This window comes from Vombatus ursinus, unplaced genomic scaffold (genome assembly GCF_900497805.2).
Source record: "Vombatus ursinus unplaced genomic scaffold, bare-nosed wombat genome assembly UNPS02014810.1, whole genome shotgun sequence".
Lineage (NCBI taxonomy): Eukaryota > Metazoa > Chordata > Mammalia > Diprotodontia > Vombatidae > Vombatus > Vombatus ursinus.
Genome location: NW_020954588.1, coordinates 24,989,469 through 25,013,321, shown reverse-complemented (window position 1 = coordinate 25,013,321; position 23,853 = coordinate 24,989,469). Strand labels below are relative to the sequence as shown.

Below are 23,853 nucleotides of genomic sequence, written 5' to 3'. Positions count from 1 at the left end.
ACACACACACACACACACACACACACACACACACACACACACACACATATATTAAGAAAGCTAAATGACTAATTACATGTAATATATATATATATGTAATATATATATATATATGTTTGCTAGTGGGGAGGCATGTGTTCTCACCCTACTTTATTCACTTTTTTAATAAAAATAAAATAGATTGAAAAAAACCATAAAATTTCAGAATTTTCAGTAGCCTGGATGGACATCCAGTCCAATCCGTGCAGTCTTCATAGTATAGTGGAAAAGACATTAGATTTTGAGTTACAGGACTTTGGTTGAAATCCCAGCCCTGTCTCTTATGTGCTCAGTTGTTTTTCAGTTGTGTCTAACTCTTCAGGACTCATTTGGGTGATCTTGGCAACAACAAAAAAGAAAAACTGCTCCTATCCTCATGTTCCCTGTTTCTGATCCCTCAAACCCTGGAAGTTTGTCATATCTTCATATTCAGCTTTATGTCCCAGTTCCTTAAGATAGCAATTTCCCTAAGGGTCGAATCATTTAAAAGTTAGTAGATGGACTCTTTAAACTGATACTATTGAATGAACTCCACTGCTTTTCATTAATATTCAAAGCAGAGAATGGTTGGGATGAGGTTTTTCAGCATTTATTAAATCCCTCTGTTTGTAGGAATCTATTAAAAATATGTGAAAATCAAACATTTTAGATAATAACCCCATTCAATCCCACACGTTTGGCTGAATTGGTATGTAATGATATGTATTTGGAAAGGTAAGGACCGAAAATACATGCAGCCTATCTCACAAATATGGAGCCGCTACTTAATGAGTTCCCCCAACTCCATAGATATCACTGGTTGACCTTAGTCTTCTGCTTAATTCCTTGGCCTGTCAATTTTTAGGAGCATGGAAAAAGCTCGGATGATGAATGCTGGTTTTTTTCCATTCCATTTTTATGAAGCTATAGAATCACCTGGCACATACTGGTTGTAAAGGTCACCCTTTGTGGAATTTTAGTTTTGTGTGTTATACAAGTAGGCCACCTGAGCTAGACTTTTGTTCCAAAGACTTTCTGTCTCTTCTGCATTGCTGGTGGTGTAAGGTAATGGGCACATGCATGCTCAAATGGGAATTGTCCAGAACAGACTAGGTTTTGGAAAGGTTTAAAATGTCATCTCAGAAGTGGTATAATCATAGCCCTTGCCCAATAAGTCTCGATTGTCTTCCTGATTGGGGAGGTAGTATGCTGAGGGGAACACTGAAGCTGGCAGAAACTAGTTTCTAATCCATTTTCCCTTAATAGCCACAATCAGCATCTTCTTTCCAGCCCCTCTACCTTTGCCTAGGATGAACCCCTTGTTGGAGAAGGCACATGACTTCCTTGCATCTCTTTCTTAAAATCTGTAGCTTTTTTCTAGGCTTATCTCATGTGCCCTCTCCTTCAGGGAACTTTTTCCTTGTTATCCACACCTTCCTCAAATAATCACCTACATATGTATCTATTTGTCAGTAACTTATGTTGCTTGGGTAGAATGTAAACTCCTTAAAGGCAGGAATGTTTTTTTTTTTTAATCTGTCTTGGATTTCCCAACACCTAACTGAATGCCATGTATGCAGTAGACACTTAATAAAAGTATTTTGGTTGGGTGCAAACTTGACTATCACTTAAGCTTTGTGAGTTTTACCTTTTTTTCTGGACTTTCTCTTCCACCTCTGATATTCTTTGATTCTATGGGTAGTCATTATTTCTTTAATTTTTGTATTTTCTTTAATGACAATAAAGATATTACTTCTTGATTCAGTCTATTTCATCCAACTTCGGTAAAAAAAAAAAAGATGTTTAAAAATTACATTTTATTATTATTTGACAGTTATTTCCCTCTTACCTCCTGTCTTCCACTCAAAACCCAAATCCTTGGAATAGTTTTGCATAGATAAACAAAACACATTTTCCCATTGGCCATAGATGTGTTTCTCATTTTTCACCTTGAGACGATCAGGAAGAAGGGTAGCATTCTTCATCACTAGTCCTCTAGAATCCCCAATGGTCATTATGTTATTCAGAGTTGTAAGATCTTTCAAAGTTGTTGTTTTTTCCCTCTAGATCACTGTTATAGTATAGATATTTTTATGATTGACTTATTTTTTGTTTTCTTTTTATCCTTGAGATTCAAGAATTGATCATGGAGTCATAGAATCTGTCAAGTGATCTTAGTAACCATCTAAACCCAACTTATACCTTAAAAAATATCTCCTCCAAAATATACCAACAGGGCATATTTAATCTGATTGAAGCCTGATTTATTCTTTTTTTTCTTAGCGTGCTCTTTCTGCTAACATTTATAGTATTTTGTATTATTATAATTGTATCTGGTACAATTTACATATATCAGTTGGTCCAGTATGCTAACTTGCAACTCCATGTTTCTACCTACATATTTATTTTGCTAACAGAAATGGTTCTTAATCATCGTTCAATGATCTTTTAATATAACCAATGTATTTTTCTGACTATGTCCTTGAGGAAGTCGCCTAAACTTGCTGAGCATCAGTTTCTTTTTCTGTAAAATGAGGCAGATCTACATCTTGACATCACGTGTCCCTATTTCTTAAATTGTGCAATGGATGGTTTTAGTAATGAATATTTTAAAACATCTAAGAGGAATCATGAATTTTATAGTGAAAGTGATAGCCTTGCGAAGAATTTCAGGGGTGAGTAAGGAGAGGAAGAGGTAAGGATCAGAAACATGGCGGCTAACAGTCAGGTTATTTTTTATTTATTTATTTATTTTTTTTTAGGCAATTGGGCTTAGGAGACTTGTCCAGGGTCACACAGCTAGTAAGTGTCAAGTGTCTAGTCTGAGGTCAGATTTGAACTCAGGTCCTCCTGACTTCAGACCTGGTGCTCTATCCACTGCACCACCTAGCTGCCCCTTCAGGTTATTAATTCTTTTTTTTTTTTTTTAGATTTATTTATTTTTAGTTTTCAACATTCACTTCCACAAGATTTTGAGTTCGAAATTTTCTCCCCATCTCATCCCTCCCCCCACCCCAAGATTGCATGCATTCTGTATACCCTTTCCCCTAATCTGCCCTCCCTTCTATCTCCCCCCCCCACCTTTTCTTATCCCCTTCCTCTTCTATTTTCCTATAGGGCAGGATAGATTTCTATATCCCATTTCCTGTATTTCTTATTTCCCAGCTGCCTGCGTGCCCACGCCAAACTCCACTCCTCTCCCTGCTCAGGACAATATGCCTTTCTGATCAACCATCCAGGTTGTCTTGGGCTGGACATTTGTTTCACTCTGTCTGCAGCTTTAGAATTTGTTTAGAGCCATTTTTTAATAGGTATTTCGAGGGGTTTGGGGGAGAGCTCAAGCAAGTCACTGCCTTTACTCCATCATCTTGGCTCTGCCCCTGACCCTTCAGGTTATTAAATCTTAAGTGAAATCAAGACCCTCTCTTTAGGCCATGTCAGAGAGAGCATGAAGCTTCCGAGTTCTGCTAGTCCGAGAAGGTAACATTAAGGGAGAAAGACAAAGAGAGAATTGACTTTGCTGAGTCAGGAACTGAAGGATATGTTCCTGAAAAGGCTCATTTGGCACAGAAACGCAGCTGGGAATTGCTATATCCAGGGCAAGTCACAATCCACACCTGTGGCAAGTAGCATGAAATATGTCTGTAACTGGGGAAAGGGGCAGGGTAGAGGACAGCAGAGAGACCCTGACACAAAGACTTGTTGGAAAGGTTACTATGGAAGAGGAGAAGGTAGGGTGGAATAGAAGAAGAGAGCACTTAATCTGATAAATTGCCAATGAATAACTAATCATTTTGGCTAATTGCCATCTCATGTTACAAATGCAGCATGGTAGTTCAATTTTTGCCTATGCCATCGAAATTCAGAAATCATAGACAAAGCCCTGTTTAACCATCCTGGTTACAGCTATACTTTAGAGTATGATAATCAACCAACCAATCAAATCCTTGCTTGTAGCTAAATGAATAGTCTGATATTTCAGTGGAACTAGAATCTCATGAAAATGGGTGTTCATTCCCTCCAGTGATGTATATCGTAAACCATTATGTGTCTGCTTAGCCTGTGTGATCTCCATCCATGACTTTCACTTATATAGATGTCCCATAAGGGGTCCACTCATCACACTAGAGGCATAGATGGAATTCTCTTGACGTTGTGTGGATACCAAAGAAGCACCTAAGCTTCTCCCTTTATTTCTTGCAGCCTGTGAAACATTATGATAATACTAGTCAGCTAATGTCTATTGAAAGATGAATATAGCCCTTTTATGGGTTATTCTTCCCCCCCAATCTCTAAAATAAAGGTGAGGAAAGGAAATGAAAACATAGAAAAGACAGGGATTGTTTATTAAGGAACAAAAAAAAAGATCATGAAGTGGTAAAAAAGTAATAAAATGATTGGGGAAAGAAAGGGAAAAGAAACAATGAGCCTAGTTCATTCACTCCTTCAGATCTCTTATCCTCTAACTATAATATCTAGTATATAGATATTATAGCACTTAAAGATTTGCAAAGTTCTTTATATATATTATCTCACTGCTCTTCGAAAGAACCTTGGGAAGTGAGTGCTACTGATATTATTACTATTATTATTTTTATTATTATTATTCATTTCCATTTTACAGATGAAGATGTCTAGGTGGTATAGTGGATAGATCACCAGGCCTGGAGTCAGGAAGACCTGAGTTCAAATCTGGCCTCAGACACTTGACCCTGGGCAAATCATGTAACCCTGTTTCCCTCAGTTTCCTTATCTGTAAAATGAGCTGGAGAAAGAAATGCAAACCACTCCAGTATCTTTGCTAAGAAAACACCACATTGGGTCACAAACAGTCAGGTGTGACTGAAATGACAGAATAACAGCAACAATAGATGAGAAAACTGAGGCAAACAGGGTTAAGTGACTTATCTAGAGTCACACAGCTAGTAACTGTTTGATACTTCTTCAGACTGGGTTCAAACCAAAGTCTCCCTGCCTTCACATGTAATGCTCTATCCTCTTTGCCACCTAGCTGCCAAGAAAAAGTTAGGCTAGATGATCTCAAAGTCTTACCAGCTCTGACCTTCCCTGCTTCTAGAATTCTGACCTGTGACTATGAGAATCCTTTTTGGGAAGGCAGTATTATTTGACATTTAAAATAGAAAGATCACAGAATCTAATTCAGTAGGCTCAGCAAGGTTAACTAACTTGCCCATTATCACACAGGTAGTAAAGTTTAAAAGAATTCTGTTATGTTTTATCCATCAATCAACATTTATTAAGCACCTACTATGTGCCAGGCATTGTGCTAAGCACTAATTTGGCATGAGTTATTATAATAAACTATCCTTCAATTATGTCCATTATATAAAAGTTCCGCAAAATGTTTTTGGCTTTATGGCTTCATGAATATTGCATTCCCATGCCGTTTGCCTGACATTTAATTTCATATCCACATTACTTTTATGTGCCATTGGAGATCTTTCATTTTTAATAATATCCCTATTCATAAATAAAATATAAATGATATAAGTGGTACCCAGCATAGTTCTTGGTAGATTCTCCAGTTGTTTTAATGTACCTCAACACTATAAATATATGGACTTTAAAATATTCAGTAACAAAAAAATTACCCTTTAAATGCCAAAGTGTTATTGATACAGATGGTGTAAAGGGTTTCATTATTTTTTCTTCATGTTTCCTCCCCATACTATAAACATATTAATTGAGTTTTAATTTGTTTTTAAATGGTATGCCTAGTAGATGTTAGAAACATCATATGTCCCCCCCAAGTACACAGTGCTGAATTGCTATTTGTCATAAAGTTTTTCTTAAGTGTTTGGTTTGTAAACAGGATTTGCTAAATTTGGTCAAAGTCATAAAATTCCACAGAAATCATCTTCTCATTATCTTCTGGAAGTGACCCTATGCCCTTGAAAGCCACATTAGAGAGAAGTAATATTAGCTTCTGCTCTTTTAGAAGAAACATCTAGGCTTGGCAGTGTATCACATGGCTGACATTCCAAGAACTGGACTGTATTTGAACTCCAGTATCACTTGCGTGCCAAGCTGATGCATCAGAGGAAGACTCTGGACTATGCTAACATGTTATGAAGGCCTTAATTAAACAGATCTGTGTTTTATGTGTTTGTTGCTAAAAGCAACTTTCAACTCTAATCTATGATCTGTACCTGCATAAGAATCCCTTCTTACATCCCCAACTAGGTGTCATCCATGTTTAAGAATAACTTCTAGAAGTCCCTTTCTCTGTCTTAATGTGTCATGGCTACGGTGGCCAAGACAGACCCCCGAGTGGCCTGCCTGCTAATGCTGGGCATCACTATTTCACTATGCTCCTTACCACTCTCACTAGTGACCAGCCTAAGCAGGCTTTTGAACTATTACCATTATTATAATATGATCCTTATTTCCCTACGATATAACCTTCAAATGCATAGAATGTAAGAATTGTATTTGTATATCCAGCACAGTGCCTGAAACATACTAAATGTGTAATAAATGCTTGTTGATTAGTATGTATTCATTTCCCTAGCCCCTTTAGAGCAGGGATTCTTAAGCTTTTTTTTTTTTTAAATATCATGGTGCCCCTTTCATCACCTGGTAAAGTCTGAGGACCCCTTTTCAAAATAATGTTCTTAAGTGCATAAAAGAAATTACACATGAACAAAAAGGAAGTCAATTATATTGAAAAACAGTTATCAAAACATTAAAAAATTAAGCAAATTCAAGGACCCCCTGAAATCAATTCAAAAACCTAGTCCAAAGACCCCCAAATTAAAAACTCTTGCTTTAGAGCAGAACTACAGCATAAAGCTCACAACATTCCCAAGTGTAGCTTCAACCAGATTAAAATGTAATTGGGAAGGGCAGCTAGGTGGCACAGTGGATAGAGCACCGGCCCTGGATTCAGGAGGATCTGAGTTCTACGTGACCCTGGGCGAGTCACTTAACCCCATTGCCTAGCAGGAAAAAAAAAGTTGAAAAAAAATAAAATGTAATTGGGACATATTTAACAAAATAGATAAAAAATACAATAAAATCTGTGTAATGTTAGTATGTGGTTTTCTAAGTCAGTATGGCAGATTACATAAGATTTAGGTTACCACCACAAACACTACCCTGCCCTTTGTTTCTATTTGAATTTGTTTTAGAGCATGGAAGTAATCATTTCTTACCAATCTCCTCCTCCTCTGTATCTCTATCTCTCTGTGTCTGTCTGTCTCTTTCTCTCTTTCTCTCTTAAAAGATACCCTTTATAAATACTAGTTAGTACTTTTCTACTCATTTCTTCTAGTTCTATAATATACTGGCCTTTCTGATGAAAGATAAAGCAACTCCATAAAAATGGAATGGGTGGAGAAAAGGAAAAGAAAAAGAAGAGAAAAGAAAGACTTTGCCTCAATTCTCTTGTGTCTCTGATCTTTTGTTTCTATCAAACTTGAATGGTTCTTTTTGAGCCCTTGTTTAAAGGTCAATGGAGGAGTGATTTGGGAATTAAGCACTATCTATTATGATAAATGTGTTGATAGTTTTTTGAAGAGCTGAGATATTTAAAAAAAAATAAGGGACTTTTGAAATGCATGAAAAATAGAGTAGTTAGGAGTCTCATATAGATAAAAGCTTTCTTTTCTTGGAAATCCAAAAGCCACAGTCAGAAAAACAACAATTTAAGATCATTCATGCTGACTGAAAGGAGGAACAATGGCAGGAGATCTATCAAACTAAGGGTTTCTTTTTCTCTTTTTTAAAAATCCAGATAGACACTTCTAAATAAGCCCAGTGGCCATCCACTGCCATCTTAGCTCTTTGGGTGCTCAAAGCCCTCTGGTGTTTGGTCAACAGCACTGATCCCTTTCTAAGACATGGCAATCCCTTTTTGTTTAAGTAATGATCATAGTGGAGATTGAGAGTTGTTTTGTGGTTATCCCAGGCAAATGGATACAATACCCAAACTCTGTGTGTCTGTGTGTGTATCCACAGTATGAAGAAACAGCAAAAGAACTTGCATGTCCCCCATGTCAGAGGGAAAAGGCAGCAGTACAGTGTACAGCCACGTCATTTTAAAGTCTTAGTTATAGATGGGAATGCAGTGTTTTTAAAGTGTTTTTATGTTGCAATGACTTGGGCATTCTGTAGTGGCAGTGCACTTCTGGTGTAAATTGAGCACAGTGAAGTTAGCAAATGTCTAACGTGAGAGTATCCTTTGTTCTTCTAGAATGATGCATTCCAGCAAAATTGATCCTCATAGCCATTTCTTTAAGTTAGATTGAACAATTGAATTCCACCAACATTTATATTAAATACATTGCAAGGCATGGGTGAAAGTCGCTTGGGATACAAAGACAGGAAGGAACTTGTTTCTGCACTTGAGCAACTTCTTACTGGATGAAATACACAATATGTGCACAGATTAATAAAAGCGAGGAAAACCGAAGAACCGGGATGGGGTTGTGCAGGAGGGCAGGGAATCCTCAAATGAGCATTCCAAGAAGTGAAGGTTAGGATAAGGAACAGGACAATAGCTAACGTTTATGTGACACTTGAAAGTTTGCAAAATTCTTTGTATAAACTATTTCATTGGATCCTCCCAAAGGCCTTGTAAGGCAGACGTTATTATCACTGTGTTACAAATGAATAAGTTACCTGAAAGCTCCAAAGAATCTAAGATGTCTCTTGTCTTATTGTTGATGAAAAAAATTGATATAGTTAAAAATAAAACTTCACCTTACTGACTCTTTTACAACAAGATATCTACCATCCATGTATCAAAATCAGTTTATATCAATTATTTTTATAAAGAACAATTAACTTCAAAAATATAGAAAAAAATACCCAAAGTACAAGCAATTCCTTCCAATACCTTGGGGACACACTCTAGCCTATACCACTGTCTGGGAGAGAGGGCTCAGGCTTAGCATTGGTTCTCCTTAGCCTTAGTCCTTTCAAATTTATATCCAAATGGTACATACATACCCAAAGAATCTTCATCAGTTAATTCTGGACAGAGTGCTAATGGTTGCCTCTTGTCCTTGATACATAGACATTGGGCTGACTACAAAATCCAGTATGTACTAGACTTGGATACTTCAGGTTGCTTGCTTTACTGACCTTTTAAAACTGACAAGGTCATGGCCTAAAATCCCCTTTACATAAAAAGAACAAAAACTGAGGTGGTCAAAGAACCAAGGCCCTTATCTATTTTGGCCTGGAATGGGGAGGAGGCCTCAGGATTCTCCCCTAACAGCATAGACTCTTACTGCATATCCTTTGTGGAAAGAAGCCAGCCCAAGAAGGCCCTCTAACCAAGAGAGAGGCCAAGGCTGATGAAAACCATTCAGAGGAAGCTGTAGTTTTGATTACACAGCTTTAATAAATCAAAAAAGGTTGCTCATTATCATGAGGTTAGCAGACCAGAATCAGTCACACAGTCTTCATTACATATCGCCACAACTCTGAAGGCATCTCAGACTCTTCCATGTGATGACTCACATTGACAGAGAGTGGTAGGCTTTTAAGGACTAGACTTATTGGCAGGTCCCCATTATACCAAGAAACAGTCACATAGTAACTCACATTCATATGATTTTTGTGGGGATATGTATGTATTTGAAGTCAATTAAAAATGTTAAAATTGTTTTAACATGTAATCAGGGAAAATAAAATATTTTGTAGAAAAATAAAATAAATCTGATTGGTCACTTAATTTAATCTTTTGCAATTTGACAATTACCTAGATTGTCCAAAGTTATTAGCATTATGTCCATAGACCTTTCATTAGCCATTTAAACATTTTGATAATTTACTCTGCAAAGTGATCATTTAGACCCTGTATTCTTTGTTCTGACTCTGTCTCATCAAACTAAGATCACAGAGGCAAACAAGCACTGGATATTTTATTCTGAGGAGCTAAGCTTGAATATGTGTTCTCCTATTTTCTACCTGTGTGACTCTGGGAAAGTCACCTTCCCTCTCTGGCCCTTAGCTTACTCCTTTGTCAGATGAGGGAATGACATATAGTAACCTCTGAAGTTCCCTGAAACTCTAAGAGCTGCAATGCTAATACTTTGTGGACCAGGATCATGTGTTGTTTTCATTTTTCCCTTAAAAACCAAACTCATTTCTTCCATTTTACTGTAATGGTGAAAGGTTTTTGCTATGTTATATGCACTGTGTTTTCACTTAGTGAAGCATAAATGGCTAATTATTATTGTGATTTGTTTTATGTACTTGACATGCAGAATGACAATTAAATAGGAGAGTCAACGCATTTCCAGTCATTATAGCAATCATGCAGGCTATTTCACAAAAGTAAGAAGAGGAAAATCTCATTATGGTGAAAAATTAAAGCCAGCACCATCTTCTGAATGACTGTTTACAGTTGCAATATTTCTTGCCTTGCTAGAGAGCAATGGCTTTTAACATCTTCATTAACAAATTGATTTTACAAGCCGGAGAAGTTGCTGTCCAACATCTCTAGCCCTAGAAAAGTTGCTCAAACTAAAATGTTTGACATTTCCAGGGTATAGAGTCAGCATATATTAAGTCTAGTAGGCTACCATGATAAATAGCAGCCTATGAAGATAATCAATCATTAAAAGATATATACAGTTCTCAAGAAAAAAAATGGAAAATTATTAACAAATATATGAAAGAATGTTCCAAATCACAAATAATGAAAAAGATACAAATAAAAAATTCAGAATATTCATTTTAAACCCAACAATTTGGAAAAAAAATTAAAAAGATAAGAATTGTGCATTTTGGAGGAAAAGAGTTATGGAAAGATGTGCACATTAATGTATCATTGGTATAAGTGTGAAATGGTCCAGTAATTCTAGAAAGTCACTTGGAATTATATGAAGAGAATGACTAAAATGTCCAAACCCTTTTGCCAAATCACAGAACCCACTGCTAAGCATATGAGATTGTTGACAAAAAAGAAAGGCTCCATATACACCCAAATATTTATAGCGGCTCTTTTAAATATAGCAAAGAAAAACTGGAAACAAAGTGGATTGCCATCAATTGGAAAATGACTAAACAAATTGGAGTATGTGACTGTAATGGAATATTACTAGGCCGTGAGAAATGAGAAACACGGCAAAACATTTATTTATTTCATGTAAAATGAAGAATGCAGAACCAGGCAAACAATATGCACAATGACTAGAACAATATAAATAGAAAGAAAACAGCAAAATAATCATAGCTGAGACCTATGAAAATATAATGGCCAAGCTTGTCCTCAGAAACGAGATATGAGAAAGCACTTTCCCCTAACTCCTTTACAGTGGGGCGTGGAGGGGGATCATGAATACAGAATGCTGCATAAAACATCGATCTTTTTCAGTATGCTGGCTCATTTTATGTAACTATTTTTCTTCTTTTTAAAAAACATTTTTATTAGAAGGCATGGCCCTCTAAGAGGGTGAAGGAAAAGGGATACTTTAGGATGTGTAGATGATATGAAAATAAAAATCATAAGATTACTTTGCAATAGAGCCTTAGTAAGTGTTTTGTGAATTGTAATAATTTAAAATAATGATTTGTGTTATGTTTTGCTTTATTTTTTTTTAGTATTCCTGGATTCATTAAATTAAGATCTTGCCTCTTTTGCGATATATTGTTAGCCACCCACTGGGATAGATTGTGCTTAAGAGGGTTTTCTTCATGCGTGATTTGCCTTGACCAAAATAATTGGTCATTTAGATGCGAGGGCCTGAGAGCTCTGCCACTTAGTACCCACGTGACCCTCGACTAGCTGCTTCCTCCTTTTTACCATCAGTTTCCCATCTAAAAACTGAGGAGTTTGGACACGTTGGACTTCTGGGGTCACTTCAGTTCTAAATCTCTTATCCTGTGATTTGTAAAATGAGGATGTTGGTAGAAATGATGTCTGGAGTCACAAAGTTTTAAATCACTTGTGACCAGGCCAAGTCTTTGATAATGAACTTCTCTGAACTCAGCTAAGCCGATGCTCTGGTCACACGCCTCAAGTATGGCGCCAGGCGATTGCCTTTCTAGCTCGAGACCATTGGCCAGAGTTTGGGATCATCTGGCATGATTCTGGGCAAGAACTCTAGGGACAATGTTCTGATTCCTCTTGAAATCAACAAGCTTGCTGGAAATCTGAGAATTCTTTCTGCCAGACAGTGAATATATATACAGCAGTAATATCCACAGAATGTCTCATGGATGTGGTTGATTGAGGTCTCAAAGATACAGCTTAAATTTTGAAGCTGAGGGCCCTTGATGTTTCCAGTTGGCATCAATTTTACAAGGCCATGAGCAGCTTGGTAGCATTTAAGAGGCATGTGATGATGCAGTGGATAGAGTCCTGGGCCTGGAGTCAATAAGACTTGCATTCAAATTCTGCCTCAGTCACTTACTAACTGTGTGACCCTGGGCATGTCACTTAACCTCTGCTTACCTCAGTCCCCTTATCTGTAAAATGGGGATAATAATAGCACCTACCTTCCAAGGTTGTTGTGAGAATCAAATGAGATATATATTTAAGGGTGGTTAGCGCAGTGTCTGGCACATAGCAAATGCTATTCTAGTAAATGATTATTCCTTTTCTACACCCCCACCTCATTGGAAGGTTGAACTTGGTATGTAAGACCCGTCTTTAAATCCCAATGCTAGCACTTGCTAGCTAAATAGCTACAGGTGGGCTCTTAATAGTATTAATGATGATAGCTAGTCTTTCTATGATTCTTTAAGGTTTGTAAGAGGCAGCTAGGTGGTGCAATGGATAGAGCACCGGGCTTGGAATCAAGAAGACTTGTTTTCATGAATTCAAATCCAGTCTTAGACAATTGCTAATTGTGTGACCCTGGACAAGTCACTTCACCCTGTTTGCCTCAGTTTCTTCATCTGTAAAATGAACTGAAGAAGGAAATGGCAAGTCACTTCAGAATTTTTGCCAAGAAAATCCCATGTGGGCCCATGAAGAGTCAGACCCAACTGAACAACAAAAAGGGTTTGCAAAGCACTTTGTGTAGTATTGTCTCACTTCATCCATATACCAGTTCTGTTATGGAGTTATATCATTATCATCATCATTTTTCAGATGGAGAAACTGAGGCTGAGAGAGGGTAAGTGATTTATGTAGGGTTCCACAACTATTGTGCGTCTGAGGCGGGATTGGAACTCTGGTCCTCCTGGCTCCAAGACCAACATTCTAGCTATTGTACCACCTAGCTGCCTCTATTCTGAGCCTGTTTTCTCATCTTAAGTGGGGAATCAATAATACAATCTGCAGTCCCTCCTTCCCAAGATTATTCTGTGCTCAAATGAGATACTAGATGTAAAGCACTTTGAATAAATGCCTTAATATTATTATTGGTAGCACCATCAATGATTGAAGCAGGCCTCTGCTTAGGGAAGACAATGTTTTAAACACTAAATTTTCAACTTGCATACGTATATCCTTTACCTATTGTCTATATGACATCAAGGTGGTAAAGATTTGTAATTAGAATTGAGATGAACAAAGGTATTTGGCATCTAAACTTCTGATAAAAATTCATTGAGTGGTCCAAACCTATTACCTGGAAAATAATATTTTGTACAACTTGTGTCTGCCTGTATTTTATCTCAGTCTTCAGTTTGGGCATTTAGACAGATGTGAAGAAAAATGCAAACTGTATACAGGTGTGTGGGTAAATAGAGAAATATTCCAGGGTGATATATTTTGAATTTTGACTTTGCCTTTGGGGGTAGAGTAGGATCAGAGAGTCCCTCACATAAATGAAAATGATGTTTGGAAAGCATGAGAAAATATGTTTTACCTTCCATAAATGTTGCATTTTCATAAGCTCAAGTGCTACAATATTAAATTTGAAAAATGACTCAAGACGTTTCTATTTGAAGAAATGTCACTTGAGTTTCCATGACCTTTCCAACATCAAAGTGGGTCTCTGCAAGAGAGATTCTTATATGATTCAAAGTAAAGACTTAAGCTTCTAGTCTTAAAAATATTATGTGATTTCATAGACTTCCTATCACATTGAATAGCAATTCACCTAATAATAATGAAATAATCATCTGTATCAGTGACATATGAATTGCATGTGGATTTGATGGTATGAAGTAATAGGTAACATTTATGTAGCACCTTCTATGTGCCAGGCACTGTGCTAAGTGCTTTACAATTACCTCATTTGATCATCACAACCACCCTGGGAAGTAGGTGCTATTATCATACTCATTTTACAGATAAGGAAACTGAGGCAAACAGAGGTTAAGTGAGTTGCTCTAGGTGACACAGATAATGCATGCCTGAGGCTGGATTGGAACTCCAATTTTCCTGACTTCAGGCCCAGTACTCTATCCACTGTACCATCTAACTGCTTGTGCTATAAATATAATCACGTATAAGACGACTGTATTGAGGGAGTATTATAAGTGAAGTTTTTTTTTCATTTCAGTTTATTATGCAAAGTATGTTGAGATTTCAAATTCCTGGACTGGGCTGGATTTGTAATCAGAGGACCCAGGTTTGGGTTCCAGTCCTAGCTGTTACCTGTGTGACCTTGGACAATTGACTTTATCTCTCTAGATTTCAGTTGCCTCAGTAATAGATTGATACAGTTGGGCTAAATGGAATCTAAGGACCATTTCTATTCCGAATCACCGTGAATCTCAGGCAGTGATGGCTATTTTTTTTTCTATTTCAAATCCTATATCTCACCTCCTCTTCCACCAACCCAGAAATGGACTTCTCATTTTAAAAGAATTAGGAACATTCTCTTCTCTTTTACTTCTTAAGAGATTAACTTTTTATTCATGCATGAGAATAAAATGACCAAAAAAAAAAAACCACCTATGAGAGGGGGATTTATATTATCTCGTTATAATAAGTCTGTCAACTGCTTTATCTCCTTTGGGGCAAGAAAGTCTGTAACAAGATGAGATTCTCAAATTAGGTACTCATGTAGTGAAACAATTGGTTTTGTAAAGTAAGTGGTTCAGCTGCTTGCTCACATCTCTCCTAACATCCGTTCATCACCTCTGTAACTTTCCTGAAATGCTCTGGACTCTGTGGTATCAGGTGGTTGGGTCTACTCACATATGAAAAAGAGACTATTCTCCTGGGAGGCTCATCCCTGAGAAAGATAATTCATTACTGGGTTAATGAGCACAGAAGTAGTCACTGGGGTGTCCATCAGAAATCCATTACAGTGAAGAGAGAATATTTGAATTTGCCTTTCATTCCCATTGATGGCTCTGTCTGATGTTGGAAATCATTAAATTGCTGATATGCAAGTGATGGAATGTCTCTTGTTGGACAAGGCATGAAAATTCTGCCTCACTGTTGCCTTGGTCGGTTTTCAAATAATTTGTCTGAACATGAATCTGGATTTTTGAATTACGATGGGGATTAGAGGCTCTACAGTGGTTGCTAAAGTCTTTCCTGTGCAGAAACCATTGACTTCAATTCAGTGGAGACTTGGCATGATTGTGAGTCATGCTTTGTATTAAATGTGATGCATTCAGTGCTTTGTGATGAATCTTCAGTAAAATCAATCAAGCAGCATTTATTAAGTTCCTACTACGTGCCAGTTTTTGTGCTTGGTACTGGAAATATAAAAGCAAAAGCTCAACCATCCCTTACTTTGAGTGGCTTATATTCTGCTGGGGTTGAAGGGGAAGATGCAGCATGTCCACAGATAGGATAGAATAAAAGATCTCCCGGCCTCTTATTTTCCTCATTTGTAAAATGGGAGGTTTTTGAGTAGACCCAATAACTTGAAGGTCCCTTCCATCTCTAAATCAATGATCTTATGACTTCTCATGTCATTTCCAGTTTTAAGTATTATGATCCTATTTCCCTGGCCTGTTACCTTCTCACATTTCAGGCCGTACTTTATCAAAGAGTGGTCTCTCTTGATGTCCTGCTTCTGTCCGTTTCCTTCTTATCTATAAATTCTTTAATTCCTGGTACAACAGGGTTCTTTACTGTGTGTGTGTGTGTGTGTGTGTGTGTGTGTGTGTGATGGAACCCTTTGGGCCATTCTGGTGAAACCTATGAACCTTTTCTCAGAATAATGTTTTTAAATACATAAAATAAAATCCACAGGATTACAAAGGAACACAGTTATGCTAATATATACACATATATGTGTGTGTGTATAGATAGGTATATAGATATATTCTAGGGCAGCTAGGTGACACAGTGGTTAGAATGTTGGGTCTGGAATCAGGAAGACTCATCTTCCTGAGTTCAAATATGTCCTCAGACGCTTACTAGCTGTATGACTCTGGTCAAGTTACTGAGCCCTGTTTGCCTCAGTTTCTTCATCTATAAAATGAGCTGGAGAAGGAAATGGCAAACCCTCACAGTATCTTTGCAAAGAAACCATCAAATGGGATTACGAAGTCAGACACAACTGAAAAATGACTGAACAGCAACAAAAAATATAAAGCCTACAGACCTCAGGTTATGAACTCTTTCATGAAAAAGAATGGAGATTTATGCCCTTTTTCTTTCCCTTCTGTGCCTAGTACAATGCTGCATGGAGCAGGTGTTTGGTTCTCCTTCCCCAAAATAATAAAATATTTGAGTAATATAAATGCTTTTCTTTTATTATGGTTAGCAGATGACCATAAGTTCTGAACCAATATCGACGTAATTCAACAACTTCTTACTGGGAACCTCCTGAGTGCAATAAATAAACATTTCTTAAATGCCAATTATTTGCCAGGTACTATGCTAAGTACTTGGAATGCAAAATTAAAATGAAACAGTCCCTGACCTCCAAAAGCCTATATTCTACCAGGAGGAAAAGATATGTATGTAAATAAGTGAATATAATGAGATAATATTTGTAAAGCACTTAGCATAATACCTGGTCCATAGTAAGTACTATGTAAATATCCGCTATTGAGAGAGAAAGTGATAGAGGTAGTGCATAGCTTAATGGAGAGTCCACTGGACTTAGAGTTAGGAGGACCTGAATTCAAAACCTGTGTCAGACACTTACCAGCCATGTGACTTTAAGTAAATCATTTAATCTATCTCAGCCTCAGTTTCCTCTTCTGTAAAATGGGGTCAGTAATAGCACCTATTTGTGAGGATCATAAGATGTATGTAATGTGATTAGCAAAACTTTAAAATACTATGTTTTTGTTTTTTTTTTTTTATCAGTAGCAGTGATGATAGTAATTAGAGAGATGGGAGATATGGAAAGGCCATCTAATCTATGTGTTGGAATGAAATAAACACCCATTTTTTTTTCGTGATTTGAACAGGTAAAAAGATGGCCTATCAAAAGGTGAATGCAGATCAGAGAGCCCCCGGACATTCTCAGTACTTAGACAACGATGACCTTCAGGCCACTGCCCTTGACCTGGAATGGGACATGGAACAGGAGTTGGAGGAGCCTGGCTTTGACCGTTTTCAGCTTGATGGTGCTGAGAACCAGAATTTGGGGAATTCAGAAACTGGGGACCTGGATCTCGATTCCATTCAGCCAGCCACATCCCCCAAAGGAAGGTTCCAGAGACTTCAGGAGGACTCAGACTACGTGAGCCGTTACCCAAGGACCACACCAAAGAATAGCTACTGTAATATTTTCCGCTTCTCCAAAATCTTTTGCACTCTGACCCTCTTATTTATTTTGGGGATTGTGATTGGATATTATGCACATACAAAATGCCCCTCCCAGGATCCTTCTCCAAGAATGTCAGATCCTCAGCTGTACCAGGATATCCTCAAAGAGATCAAAGCAGAAGATATCAAGAAGCTTTTCAGGTAAGTGTCGTGGAAATCTTGCTCTGTGCCCCATGGTATGGAGGTAGATGATTGTAACATGAGCAATGGTGGCCGTCTTTCTAGAGTTGCCTCATGAGGACTATGTCATAGGAGATAGAAACATTCATAGCCCTATTTAAAAATTAATTGATGGAATTGAGCTGCTGTTGGCTAATTGTTAGGTATCCATGATCAGTCTCTCTATAGATTGTCTAGACTCAAGATTTTTCCTTACTCCAAGAAATTGCATAAGAATCCTCTACTTAGATGTGAGTTTTGCAAATGTACTATATCTCCAGCCCCAGACGAGTTGATAGCATATCATATATTTCATGGTACTTAGTTGCTAAAAGGATACTTTTATTTGAAGCATCTAATGAATATTTGTTAGGTTGGTAAGAAATTAAAACTTGATGTACCATGTTAAAACCCAGGGCATGCCGCAACTCTTATTTCTTCTTGGCAGGGTCATAAGGAATCTAGCTTTCTCCTGAAGACCCAATGGGCCTTATACCCTCTCTTCTTCTCTTAGACTTTCAACATATAAAGCCAAGAGGAAGAGTTGTCCTTCTCCTCATTCCCCAGTGCCATTCTTAGGGCTGCCCACTGCCATCAGCCCTCTGCAACCATGATCTCAAAATTTCATTCCATCATGCTCAGAATTTTTGTTGCTGTTGCCTCCAGGTCCCTTAGGATCTGTGCTTGGCTCACAGGTTTCTTTCCCCCATTTCATGCTAGCCCTTTTAAGTGCCTTGACTCCCCAGGTTTTCAACATCACCAATTCCCATGACCTCTCTTCATTGTCTGTCTCAACCGAATATATGAATAGGCATAACTAAATTCCATGATAAACTCTTTGCTCCAGACTACTCCAAATCCATAATTCTGTTTTCTGGAAAATTCATTTCAGTGAAATGATTTTAATGGGAAGGCAATGGCCAAATTTGTACAAGTGTAGGCAGATCAGGATTAACATTTTGTTTTGTTTTAACATCATTAAATTACATTTATTCTTTGAGATTTACCTAGAACTATCTATTCCTATCTTTGGTACCATTTAGAAGATGCATTCACTTTTTATAGTCTAGGGGGAATGGTAAGTCATTTCCTCTGAGAGATCGGAAGTTTCAGGAGCACTGGTTTGGGCACAATATCGATAGAAAAATACCATTTCCTTCCTTTAGGAGTTTCCTGTGTAAATTCATCATTTTACCCTAGAAAGGTATTTCAAAGCACGGTAATGAATGAGCTTGGATTTTATTTTTGAATACAGTAACAGATTTGCCTTTTGATAGCCCCGACTGCCGAGGAGAAAAGGATAAATTGTGCCGTGTGCTAATTATGGCTCATACCAGCGCACAAACAAAAAACAGGATGCCTCGTGCCTGGCATCCCACCTCTCTGTGTTTTAGGTGGCAGCAGGCATGAATTCCCATTTGTCAGTTGTTTGGATGAGGGAATAATCAGAAGCAGAATGGCAGTGGGGCAGCATCTGGAGATTTAGCTATTGTCAAATATTTAGACTTTGTAGGGACAGACAGAGAAGGCTCGCGTACCAGTCATTAGTCTCGGTTTCGGATAATTAAACATGAGTTAGGTTGTGTTGTATAAATGTACTTTGCAAACATGCAGAACTCCTCCTATCTTTTCATCTGATGATTAATCCTTTAAAAAAGGAGTGGGACATGTTCTCTTCACTTAATGAAAGAGACCTTGACCACAAAACAAGGTAGAACTCTCTTGTCCTAATCAATGCTGATTCACATGTGAGTCTGTTGTAGTAATCATTTCTTTTTCCTTTAAAAGGGGTATGATTTGAAAAAGTACAATGCTGTGTTCAGGAAAGAATCAGAGTATTTTTCTACAATGAAATGTAATTTGCAGACCGTCATTCCTTTCTTTTCTGCAAACTAGTATGTATTGTGCTCAGTGGTGATGGTGGAGGGCTGTATTCTGGAGCCTTCATCAGGGCCTGTTTTAGCCATCATGTGGATCTAGCTAAAGGCCATCCCCGGGGGACTTCAGGTCCTTCAGACATACCTTAATTGGTGATTAAGTGCACTCAAACCTGGGAAAATAATCAGAGGCAAAAGAGAAATGAACCTCAGAGCATAAGCAATATGGGTCCCTCTTTTATCAACCCCCAGCTGAAATCTGGCTTCGCAGCAGAAATCAAAACGTAAGAAGATTGACTGTGGGTTAATGGTGAACCACTCGTATGCCCTCTCCCCAAATAGACCTTGATTTTTATCTACAGTTTAGTATAGATTTCCAGCTGGAAGGGACCTTAGAGAACTAGTCAAATGCACTCATTTTACAGATGAGGAAACTGAGGACCATAAATGACTTGCCCAAGATCAGTAAGTCAGTCAGCAAACAATTGTTAAATAGTTAATATGTTTCAGACACTGTGCTAAGAACTGGGGATTTAAAAAAAAAAAAAGTAAAAACCAATTTCTGCTCCCAAGGAGCTCACAGTCCAATGACACTGCCAAAGGCAAGCAGAGGATTATGTTAATAGGATGATCATATGATCATAGATTCTGAATTGATGAGACTTTAAAAGCCAGCTGCCTTCATTTTACTGATGAGGCCCAAGAATTAAGTGTATTGCCTAAGTTCACCCAGAATGTAAATGGCAAAGCCAAGATCTGAGATTTGAACCCAGATCTTTGGATTCCAAATTCAGAGTTCTTTTCATCACACCCAGGATGAATGAAATCAGCGATGCTTGATTTTGTTGTGATTATTTCAAATAAGGTAGTATATTTAACACATTTTGTGAAACTTAAGAACCCATGTATGTTAGCTGTTATTGTTTTTGTTATTATTTTTTGGATGGGAGTTTGGATTTTTTATTTCATCACCATAAGTCTTAAGAAGTTGCCAGAGTTAACTGGGTTGATTGATTTGCCTGGGATAACAAGGCAGAATTGGAACCAAAGTCTTCTTGCCCAAAGCTAGTACTGTTTCTACTGAGATAGTTGGAAGTAGTGAAGCATAAAGATATACATGTAGATATGTATACGTGTATATACACATAGACACATAAATATGCGTGTAGCCAGTACTGTTACTTTTGAGCTCTTCAGATAAGGCAGCTATTCAACTCACTTTTTCCAGATGTTGTGCATATTGACATTTATTCTCTTTACCTTCTGGATTCCACCCAAGAATGATGGCAGATACCATTAAGCATCTTTACACATTTCAAAAAAAGCTGCCATCCACTGAACCAAGAGTCATACCTAGCAAGATGAATCTTCTGATCAAGGTTTTCAATGCCACATAGGCTATCAGCTAAACTGACTACAACAGATGTGTTTTTCCTCCTCTAAATGGTATAAAAGTTCTAAAAAGATGAACTGACCACCTCCATCTCTGCTCGATGCTGAGGGGGAGATACAGAGAACGGCCACTTCTCCTTTTGCTCCCCCAACCTCCAAAGATAAAACATTTGGAAGGAAATAAAATTTGCTAATTATTACTATAAAATTACTAATTTCATCATAAATGTGGAGGAGAGAGGCAGTACTGCGTATTGGATAAACACTTGGCCTCAAAGCCAGGAAGACCTTTGACAAGTATTGGCTGTATAACCCAGGATAAATCATGGAAGCTCGTGGAGATTTAGGCCACCTTGTAAGGCTTTGAGGTAGGGAGAAGGCTTCAATATGCTTTGGTTACAAATGGAGCCACAATCCCCCTGTCCTGAGCACAGACACACAGAAGAGTTGTGAGCATCATGCTGTGAGAGCTGACTAGAAAAGAGGGACATATCTGGTGCACATCTGTGGAATCCGTGAAAGGGGTAGCCTTTGAGCTCTGCCTCAACGGTTATAGACCTTGGCGTAGGTATGCACATAGTTGAAGCTCTTCATTTAAACTTTATCACTCCCTTTGAGGACACCAAAGTGTCTCCTGCACCATGTTCTCTAGCTTTCTTACTTAGAAATTGGCAGGGTCAGAAGACCTGGGTTTCATTCCTGCCTCTGTCTCCTAGGACCTAAGTTTCCTCAAATGTAAATTGAAGCAGTTGGTCTATATAAGCTTTTAGGTCCCTTCTGGCTCTAAATCTTCCAAGCCCTTGGAATATGGAGCTGGGGGGGGTTCACAGTATCATGAATTAGAGCTGGAAGGGACCTTAGAGGTCATCACATCCATAGCATATAGATTAATATACTAAGGCACAGAGAAATTAAATGACTTGCCCAGGGTAGCACAAACCATGTCTGAGAAGGGATTTGAACCCAGGTCTTCTTGATTCCTGGTTCAGTACCCTATCCACTACACAACATTGCCTGATTGTTTAATAGAAGGACAGCTGATGTCACTCTCTTTCAGAAGCAGGAATGCTGAAGTACAAAGAGGTTTAAAGGATGTGCCCAAGGTCACATGACTAGTCAGTAGCTTGATTTTTAAGCCAATGTGGCAGAGGAGCCCTACGCCAAATCTCCACTGTGGGCTTTTGTAGCATCTTGCCTTGCTCAGTCTCAAGTAGCCATGATAAGCCCCACACAAAGTCTTGATTTTCATTCCAGGTGAGGCCAAAACAAGCCCTTAGTTACTTTTTGCTAATCATCACCTGTATATGGTCAAAGGTGTACGCAGGGGATAACCATTTATTACCCTCCCTCTACTCTCCTTCTAAACTAGGTCTTTAAAATGGGCAGTCAACATGCCACGGAGATTTTGAAAATTACTTGCCAGTTCTCATTGATCGTGTAAATTTCCTGTCAAGCCTGAAATCAGGCTGTGAAGATGAGCTGCCTCTGGGATGACATATGTCCCCCAATTAGGATTTTGTTTTTCAGAGTGCTGTGATAATTGCACATTTTCCGTATATTTTATAAATTCAGCAATGCAGCCTTTTTCATTATTCTCCAGGCTACAGTGTTTTTATGTTTCCTCCCTTTCTTTATGTTCTTCTTCCTCTCCCTTCATCCTTCTTTCCTTGTCTATTCTTTCCTGCAGGCTTTCTTCCCCTTACATTCTTTTCTTCTTTTCAACTTCTCCTACAAACTGCATTTCCATTCCCTTTCTTTCTCTATGATCCTTCCTCTCCCATTTAATCTCTGCATATCTCCCTCCCAATTTTCTTCTGTCATTTTCTGATTTTCCTCTTCTTGTCTCATAAAGGTGTGTGTTCCTCAAGGTCTAATCCTTTCTTCACTGGACCTGGAATCAGTAATACCTAATTTCAAAACTAGACTCGGTCACTCACTAATTGTGTGATGGGCAAGTCGTCATGCTTGTCCTCGCCTCAATACTTTGTTTATCTTCATTTCCCTTCTTCTGAATCATTCTTTCCACACCTATCTGAATATCAGCTACCTAACACTTCGAGACCCAAGTTAATTTCTCCCTACTTTGGGAAATGACTGGTTTCTATGTTTTTCATGCCGGGTTGACAGATGGCCACATTAGTACACATCAGCATGGAGTCACTAATGACCACCACTGGACTCTTCTCCCTCTCACTCTTCCTGGATGATATCTCTCTAAACTGAGTGCACCCGTGGATCTATAAGTAACAGGATTTTTCCTTACAGAAAAAGGAATAACGTTTTAGTTGTGGAATTTCAGATATTGTGAGCTGGGGGAACTATTTTCAAGGGCAAGTGGATTTTCCTGAAGCTCTTAAATTCATACTACATAAAGTGACCACTCTCCCCAAAGACCCTGCTTCCCTCTTATATTTATTGTTTGAACGTATAATCATCACTTTATTTTATGCTACTTTCAATCATATTTCATACCTTTCTTTTTTGGAAGAAGGGGAATGTCACATACTTATTTTGTATCCAGTACCTGATATAGTATTGGGCACAAAGCAAATGTTTGATAAATACTTGTGAGATTAAGGAAATCTGTCCTTCTTAATTTCCTCAATAATCTTCCAAATGAAGCCCTACTAATTTCTTGAAGAGAGCAATAGTAACAACAATAATAGTAACAATAATTGCTAAGTCTATAGTGCTTTCAGGCTCAAAAAGCACATTGCCTCATTTAGTCATCACAACTCTACGAGGCTATGAATATTTTTACTGAAGCTCAGAGGAGTTGAATGACTTTTC

The 23,853-nt window shown here is 38.0% G+C and overlaps 1 protein-coding gene across 3 annotated transcripts in view; it reads left to right on the top strand.

The window, feature by feature from the left end:
- Positions 1–23,853, top strand: part of NAALADL2 (N-acetylated alpha-linked acidic dipeptidase like 2) — a 1,445,704-nt gene that overhangs the window by 661,685 nt on the left and 760,166 nt on the right. For all 3 annotated transcript variants that reach the window (XM_027875745.1, XM_027875744.1, XM_027875746.1), the window contains one exon: positions 17,275–17,776. In XM_027875745.1, coding sequence (XP_027731546.1) covers positions 17,283–17,776 — 494 coding nt within the window. In that variant the 5' untranslated portion in view covers positions 17,275–17,282. The remainder of the gene's footprint in view (positions 1–17,274; positions 17,777–23,853) is intronic.